Source organism: Hyperoodon ampullatus (assembly GCF_949752795.1).
Source record: "Hyperoodon ampullatus genome assembly, chromosome: 11".
NCBI lineage: Eukaryota > Metazoa > Chordata > Mammalia > Artiodactyla > Ziphiidae > Hyperoodon > Hyperoodon ampullatus.
The window spans coordinates 68,521,474-68,529,666 of NC_136924.1; the positions used below are offsets into that span (position 1 = coordinate 68,521,474).

Sequence of the window (8,193 nt, forward strand, 5' to 3'; positions counted from 1 at the left end):
ATTCATCAAAGAAAATATTTTATTCAAGTTACCAAGACAAATTTGAGGAGTTACATTGGGCTTGAATTGAAGAAAAAGGCCAAGTTAAAAAATGGAAACAAAGTTTCCATTTGGTGGAAGCTGAAATCAATGTATACATTCTAATCAAAGACCTGTCCCATGCGGCATTTTTCAAGTTTTTAAGGGTCTACCAGGTCAAACCCTTTGCTGCCTTGATGGCTTTTGCTTTGCTTTTTCCTTTCTTTTTCTCTCGCTTTGCTTTCAGCCTTTTTCTTTGCCTCTGGTTCATCCATATGGGGTACTGCCCATGCTGGTCTAGAAGAGTCTTTTTGTTTCTCTTAATATCAGTCTCCATTTTCATGTCATCTGAATTAAAAAATGGAAAAACTATTAATACTCACGAATGCAACCCCATGAAAAAGCACATAAATGCAATGAGGACACTGAACTTAAAAGTGGCATGAAACTACAAAAGCAAAAAAAAAAAAAATTCCTTTGCTTGTGCTATGATCTTTGACTAACACTGAAAAAACTCCTTACAGCACATTCAGTAGGATCATACACATGATGCCATGTGTTCCCACAACCATGAAAGACATAAAAAGTATCTGTGAGGAACTAGAGACATCATCTATTTAGTCACTAAGAAACTTTCTAAAGAATGTTGTTATGCAACCCAATCAAAAAATGGGCAGAAGACCTAAAGAGACATTTCTCCAAAGAAGAAATACAGATGGCCAATAGGCACATGCAAAGATGCTCAACATCGCTAATTATTAGAGAAATGCAAATCAAAACTACAATGAGGTATCACCTCACACCAGTCAGAATGGCCATCATTAAAAAGTCTACAAATAACAAATGCTGGAGAGGGTATAGAGAAAAGGGAACCCTCCTACACTGCTGGTGGGAATGTAAGTTGGTGCGGCCACTGTGGAAAACAGTATGGAGGTTCCTCAGAAAACTAAAAATAGAATTACCATTTGATCCAGCAATCCCACTCCTGGGCATATATCCAGACAAAACTGTAACTCAAAAAGATACATGCACCACTATGTTTGTAGCAGCACTATTCACAATAGCCAAGACATGGAAACAACGTAAATGTCCATCGACAGATGAATGGATAAAGAAGATGTGGCACATATATAGAATACTACTCAGCCATAAAAAAGAAAAAAAGAACCAAATAATGCCATTTGTGGCAACACGGATGCAACTACAGATTATCATATTAAGTGAAGTACGTCAGAAAGAGAAAGACAGATACCATATGATATCACTTATATGTGGAATCTAAAATATGACACAAATGAACCTATCTATGAAACAGAAACAGAATCAGGGACAAAGACTGGTGGTTGCCAAGGAGGAGGGGAGTGGGAGAGAGTAGGAGTCAGTTTGGGTTAGCAGATGCAAACTGGTATATATAGAATGGATAAACAACAAGGTCCTACTGTACAGCACAGGGAACTATATTCAGTATCCTGTGATAAACAATAATGGAAAAGAATATGAAAAAGAATGTATATATATATGTATAACTGAGTCACTCTGCTGCACAGCAGTAATTAATACAACACTGTAATTCAACTACACTTCAATAAATAAATTTAAAAAAAAAGAGAACATTGTTATGATTGTCCTTTGCAACAGGGAAAGTTAAATAGGAAACATTTAGGAGATATGGGTTTGAATTATCGCATTAGGGGTAAGTTTATGGTTCTGAAAACATGCGAGTTATGAGAACACTCCTCGGATTAGGTGCTTTCTTGAGCTAAATAAAATTGTTGTGTCAATAAAAAGTGCACCCACGCTTCTAATGGACAGGGCTTAGAAGAAAAACTATTAGGAATGACTGGCCACTTCCAATGAAGAGTACTTGGAAGAGGAACAGCAATAAGCAGCAAGCTTCATGACAGAACAGACCTGGATATCCTGGGGCTGCCACACTTTTTTATCCAGGTCACACTCAGGTATCCAGCTCTTCTAACAGAAGACTTAGCAGGAAGCTCAGCACAGTCATGCTGTGGTCCATCTATCACCAACCTCATCTATTGTGAAGGACATGTCCATAATGTCCCTCTCTGGGAACTTACCAGGGTATACAGGTTTTCTGTGGACTCTGCTACCTGACATTATATTATATTAGTTCATTTATCTGGTTTACTTTCTGTCTCCTCCAATGTGATGTAAATCCCACTAGGATGGAGGCCATTTCTGTTATTCATCATTGTTGCCTCAGTTCCTAGAATAGTGCCTGATATACATTAGCCCTTCAATAACTGGTCACTGAATGATTATTTCAGGTGCTGTTCTAGGTTCTGGGCATACAGTGTTCCAAATAAGCTCCTTGCTTTCATGGAGTTCTCAATGTTCTGTTGAGGGGAGAATGACAAAGCAAACTTCAGCTTGTGGTTACAGCCTTTTTAAAGATAAGTACTGGAACGAGATTAAGTAGGACCAGGCAGGCTGTGGTAAGCACACGGAAATATAATGAGGTGATTTAAGCATGGGAATGACATAATTGATTTATATCCTAAAAAGATCATACTGGGTGATATGTCAAAAATGAATCAGAAATGAGCAAAAGCTGAAGAGAGAGGTAAAATGGCTACTACTGTGGTTCAGGAAAGGTAACTGTCATTAAAGTGAAAGCATGAAAGTAGGAGAAAAATGGATAGATTCCTAATGTATTTTGGAGATAGTCAAGAAGAGGTGCTAATGGTTTACAGGTGGGGGATAAAGGAAAGAGGGATTGAGGATAATGACTATTATACACATTATATACAGCTTCCAACTTTAGACTATATTAAAACAGACATACCTAGACTCTGTCAAAATCAAATACAGGGAAACTAATCTTTAGGATAATAATATAAGGGCAGAGGACTCTCAGAATGGAACCTAGATCTTGCAAAGGGTAAAATGAAGAAAGACCTCCTTCTATCCTGCCTAGTTCTTGACTCCTGTGTACCCTTCCAACGAGAGTGTGTCTAGGTTTGTCTACTCCTGTAGTACTGTCTATTTCTGAGACACTTAGGCTATTGTATAAGCACAAAAGGCTCACTCTGAACAATCCAAAACATACCTACTCACATGAGGTGGCTTCAAAATAGCTTAGCATAGAATCTCTAGGAGCACCTCCAAAGAATTATGTGGGCATGGCAGGACGTTTGTAGGGAAGCAAGTGTGAGAAAGAATTCAAGACAGTGAAAAAGGGGAAAAGAGTCACAAAAGGAAGTTGATATAATTTTTTTTTTAATGAAACACATAAACTCACCTGTTTCATCTTTCACCACACATTGCGTTTTCTCTTGACAATGGTTGGGTTCCACCACAGTTGCTATCTCTTGAATGTCTTTCATTAAAACATCACCATCTACTTTAAGAATACTTTTAAGTCTGCTGAGCTCCTTTGGGGCATTCTTTTTTCTCTTTTCAGCACGCATCTTCCTTTTCCACTTACTCCGTAAACTTTTAGCCATATTTTAGCTGGAAAGCTAAAAAATTACATTTTCAAAAGCAAATATTTACTATCAAACAAAAAAACAAATCTTTGGAAAACCAGGTCAAAAGGCATCTCTGCAGAACATGAACAACTGGAAAGTAAACTCTTCACTCTGTTCATGATTTATGATGGCATAATGTGCAAATTATGTGAGGATCAACGTGGCATATACAGCCACTAAATAACAATTAAGAACACCAAACCAAACTCCCCGTGGCCACTGGCACACTGTGAGTCAAACCAATTCTGAAAGCTCCGGTAGTTTCCATACAAGATGCAGAAATTTAATTTCCCCCAAAATGCAGAGTGCCATCACCTTACATTTATGCAATAACTTAAAAATCACAAAATATTTTATAAATCTTTTAACTGAATCCTGATTTCCCCCAAAACTACAGGCGACTCCACCCACCCCAATTTTCCTCATTATCCACCCCCTCAAATCAATCTAGCTATTTTAAACTTGTCTATTTCTACTCTTGCTTTCCCTCAACCCCCCAGTCCCAGCCCATCCCCCAGAAGGTGGTCAACGTGAGCTTTTAAAAACTTAAAGAGCAGACACTGTCTTTCTTGGAATTAATGATTTTCCAACTCATATATTCAAGATCTACAAGGGTATTTGTGACCTGGCCCCTGACTCCTTTAACTCTTATCTCATGCTCCACCCCATCCTCAAGCACCAATTACATCTGAAGAAAGTCCAGTCAGGGCTTCCCTGGTGGCGCAGTGGTTGAGAGTCCGCCTGCCGATGCAGGGGACACAGGTTCGTGCCCCGGTCTGGGAAGATCCCACATGCCGTGGAGCGGCTGGGCCCGTGAGCCATGGCCGCTGAGCCTGCGCGTCCGGAGCCTGTGCTCCGCAACGGGAGAGGCCACAACAGTGAGAGGCCCGCGTACCACCAAAAAAAAAAAAAAAGAAACAAAGTTCAATCAATGACAACCGAGGGACAGTGTGGGGATGTGATGAGGGCTGGGAAGGGATTATAGGGATTATAAAGAGTTTAGAGGGAAGCTCGTGGGAATGACTTATAACATCATCTTGACTGTGCTGACAGATTTATGTTTGTGAGTATACATGGATATATCTTACACACTTTAAATATGTGCAATTTGTTGTGTTAACTACACATCAATAGGCAGTTAATCACTAAGACATTATTTTGGGGAAAAAAAGAAAAATGTCCAAATGACGTTGACTTCAGTATCTTTACATTTGCCGTCCCTTTTGCCTGGGAACTGATCCTTCACTTCAGTACCTCAGAGACAGCTTTTCTGACTCCTGTAAGCTCACCTTTTATTCTCTACCACCTCATTTTTTTCTTTCCTGTTTAATACGTGTTACAATCTAAAATTCTTAAGTTTACTTTCTGTCATTCCCGGTGGCCTGTGGGCTCCACGGAGGCAAGGGATAAATAGGTCTTGTTCGCTACTGGATCCCCCAGCGCGTAGCACTGTGCACACAGTAAAGTTTAAGTAACATTTGTTAAACGGACGACTGGTGGAGTAAAATTTCTGGACGGCAGCAATCACAGACTCACTCTGTCCCGTGTGTACAACAACGCAAGCCCTGCGAGGGGCTGGGAGAGAAGGGCTGCGGTACACAGCCCTGAGCGGGGCTGAACCACTGAGGAGGACTCCACTTCCCACAAAGCACCGAGAAGCCCCACCAGGACTGCCAAGACCACGGGAGACCCTCGTCCTAGAGGAGGCCTGCGTCTCTGGCCCGGGCTCAAGCTTGCCAGAGAGGGACGAGGCTTGAGAGTCATTCCACGGGCGCCGGAATCGAGTCCCAAGTCCCACGCCCCACTGGGGCCGGTTGGTAAAAAGAACTCACCTGAGAAGACGCAGGAACTCAGACACTGCACGCTGCTCACGCCGACCGAAAGCCCCCGCACTTCCGCCTTCCCGGCAACCCGCTCTACTGCCCCCGCCCCCCGGGCGGCGCGCTGCTCGCTGGGAGCCAAAACGCCCCGGACGGCCTCGAGAGGCGGGGTCTTCTGGAGTTCCGGGCTGACGCGCTTCTTGCCTCGGGTGCGAGAGCTGACCTGGGAGCTGGGTTCCTCCCAGATAGGTTCTGAAGTCGGATTAGGGAAATGCGGAGGAGAAGCCGGGTCGAGGGTCGGACACCAGCTAGGCCTGCGTCCCGAGCGTGAGCGGGGTAGCCCCGAGACTAACCCAAGGAGGGAGAACCGCCAAATGACCCTGCCGTCAGGTAGGGAGCTCAGAGCCGACCTCTAGATTCACGTCAGACCTCCCCATTCGCACATATTCACCACGTCGCGTGTTCCTCTGGAAGCCGAATTAGGATCTTTATTTGCAGCCCTTAAATTTCCCTATCCCCGGTGGTGGTCTCACAGTTGTACACATATATCAAAACTTGTCAAATTGTATCCTTTAAGTATGTGCAATTCATTGTATGTCCGTTATACCTCAAAGCTGTTACCAAAAACAAAAACCCCTTTCTCATCCCGAAGACAAGTTCAAAGGGTAAAATGATCAAACTAATTCAGTTCAATCAGTGTTTACCGGCTAATCACTAATGTATACCAGACACACTACTTAGCCTAGGACACTCGTCTTCGGTGACGGTCACGCTGATCACAAACACCAGTTCTTTTTGTTATTATTTTACATATGCTCCTAATATCACTAGCTTTGCAACCGAACAGGTCTGTGGTATTTATGGTTCTAACACTTCCTTGTGAGTGATATGAGTACTATCTCAGAGCCTGGATTTCCTTATCTGTAGAACGAAGCTAATACAACCTAATAATCCTAGGTAGGGGATATAAGAGCTCAACAAATGGCCGCTCACATCATTTTCACATAATAAATTCAAGCATGCACGGGACTATTTGTAAGCAGTATTTTCTAGAGATTTACAACATACACCAAAAACCAGTAAATGAATTGTCTTTAATCGTGGCCTAGTAAACTCCTGTCTGGTTACTAGTAAAAGAGTTCATTCTGAGACAATTTATGGGTCCCTTTTTTCTTTAAATTTGTGTCCTTAAAGAAACCATGCATCATGTGGAAATTACTAAACTCAGACTACAGCAAGTTGTTTTTGTTTTTTGTTTTTTAAAAGAGGCTGGAAAAAGCTCATAACATGCAGTATATTAAAAAAAAAAACCTGCTTGAAAAACCTGCTTTCTTTAGAGATTAAGAAGTTCCTATACAGCAAGTGAATTTCTATTTTAAAGTTAACTATATGTTAGATCTGGCCACCTCTCCCAAAAATACATGTTCACATTGCATTTTAAATCAGAGAAAGCTCACTTTCAGATAGTCCAAATTGACTGCATCTTGCTTAACATACCAGGCCAAGACTTTTGAATAGATACTTGGCACCAAAAAAGAGAAAAAAGTTTATCTATTATGAAAATGTCATAGTGTTAAATATATGGCATAATTCTGCATTACTGATGCTTTAAAAGGCTGAATCCTAGATTGCATTATTGAGAAAAAAAACCTTTTTGAACATGTTCCTCACCAGTTTATATAAAAGCAGTTGTAACAGAATAGTTAAATGGCCTTGCTATATTTAAATATCCTTAATTCATTCCCTCATTCATACACTTGAGTATGCATTCTGTGATAGGCACTATGCTGGGTATACAGAGATGACGGGAACTAAACTACTGTCTTCAGGAAACTTTAACCCCTGATGGTGGGATAAAGCTTAAGGGTCAAACTGGACATTGCTTCAGCCCCATCACAGAGCTAGGAGGAGCCTGTGGGACAGGAGGCACAGTGGGTCGCACTGAATACCTGACAGGAAGCAGAATGGTTTCCCATCTCAAAGCCATGCTACACTACTGGGACCAGCTAATGGGGCCTCTACAGTCAGGCCTCGCCCATGGAATTCCTGATCTGAATAATCACTTAGTAAGGACTAGGAAGACGAATGGGATTCAGATGGTGACTCCAAGCTGCCCAGGCACTAGGTGACAGGGACTTCAAAACAAAGCTTTAAAGATGAACAAGCAACAAGAACTTAACTTCCCAGCTGCTCCAGAAAGGCCCACAACTGGCTGTTGACACCACTAATCCCCAGAAGTGGATCAAGTGGATAAAAGCCAGGTGCGAGATCTGCAGAAAAGAAATGAAGGCAGGCAGACAGGGCCCACTGCACTTCTTTACCCAAATTATATTCAATAAAAACAGTTCTCAGATACTGCTCTTCCCTATTTTCCTCCTACCTCCCTGGCTGCACTTGGTACGTTTTACAGTTACCTGTCACTCTGTCCAAGCCCTGCTAATTCCCCTTTTTTATTATTTGTGGAGTCTAGGTATTTTCACCTTTACTTGCTGTAAAAAATTGAGGTTGCATATGCCCTTTTATTCAGCAATTCTGCTCCTAGGTATATTCCCTACCTATGCAAACTCTCATATCTATGCACACTGGGACACACACAGGGATGTACACATGGCAGTACTGATTGTGACAGTAAAAAAGGAGGAACCATATAAAATTCATTAACAGAAGAATGTATCAGTAACTATGGTCGATTTACAAAACATAATAAATACACCAGTGGTTGTCAAACTTCTTGGTCTTGTGATCTCTTTACACTCTTAGAAATTACAACATTTGTCATATCAGAAAGACAAATTTTTAAAAGTTTACCTGTCATTAAAAAAAAATAATTAATTATATGTCTACACGATTTTTATTAAAGA

General features: G+C 41.4%; 1 protein-coding gene across 1 annotated transcript; it reads right to left on the reverse strand.

The window, feature by feature from the left end:
* Positions 1-2: 2 nt before the first annotated feature.
* LLPH (LLP homolog, long-term synaptic facilitation factor) lies at positions 3-5,427 on the reverse strand. Its single transcript, XM_079714867.1, has 3 exons — positions 5,345-5,427; positions 3,284-3,503; positions 3-366 (listed from the first exon to the last, which is right to left on the reverse strand). Exons 2-3 carry the CDS (start codon positions 3,486-3,488, stop codon positions 188-190), a joined length of 384 nt encoding a protein of 127 aa, XP_079570993.1. The 5' UTR covers positions 3,489-3,503; positions 5,345-5,427; the 3' UTR covers positions 3-187.
* Positions 5,428-8,193: the final 2,766 nt, after the last annotated feature.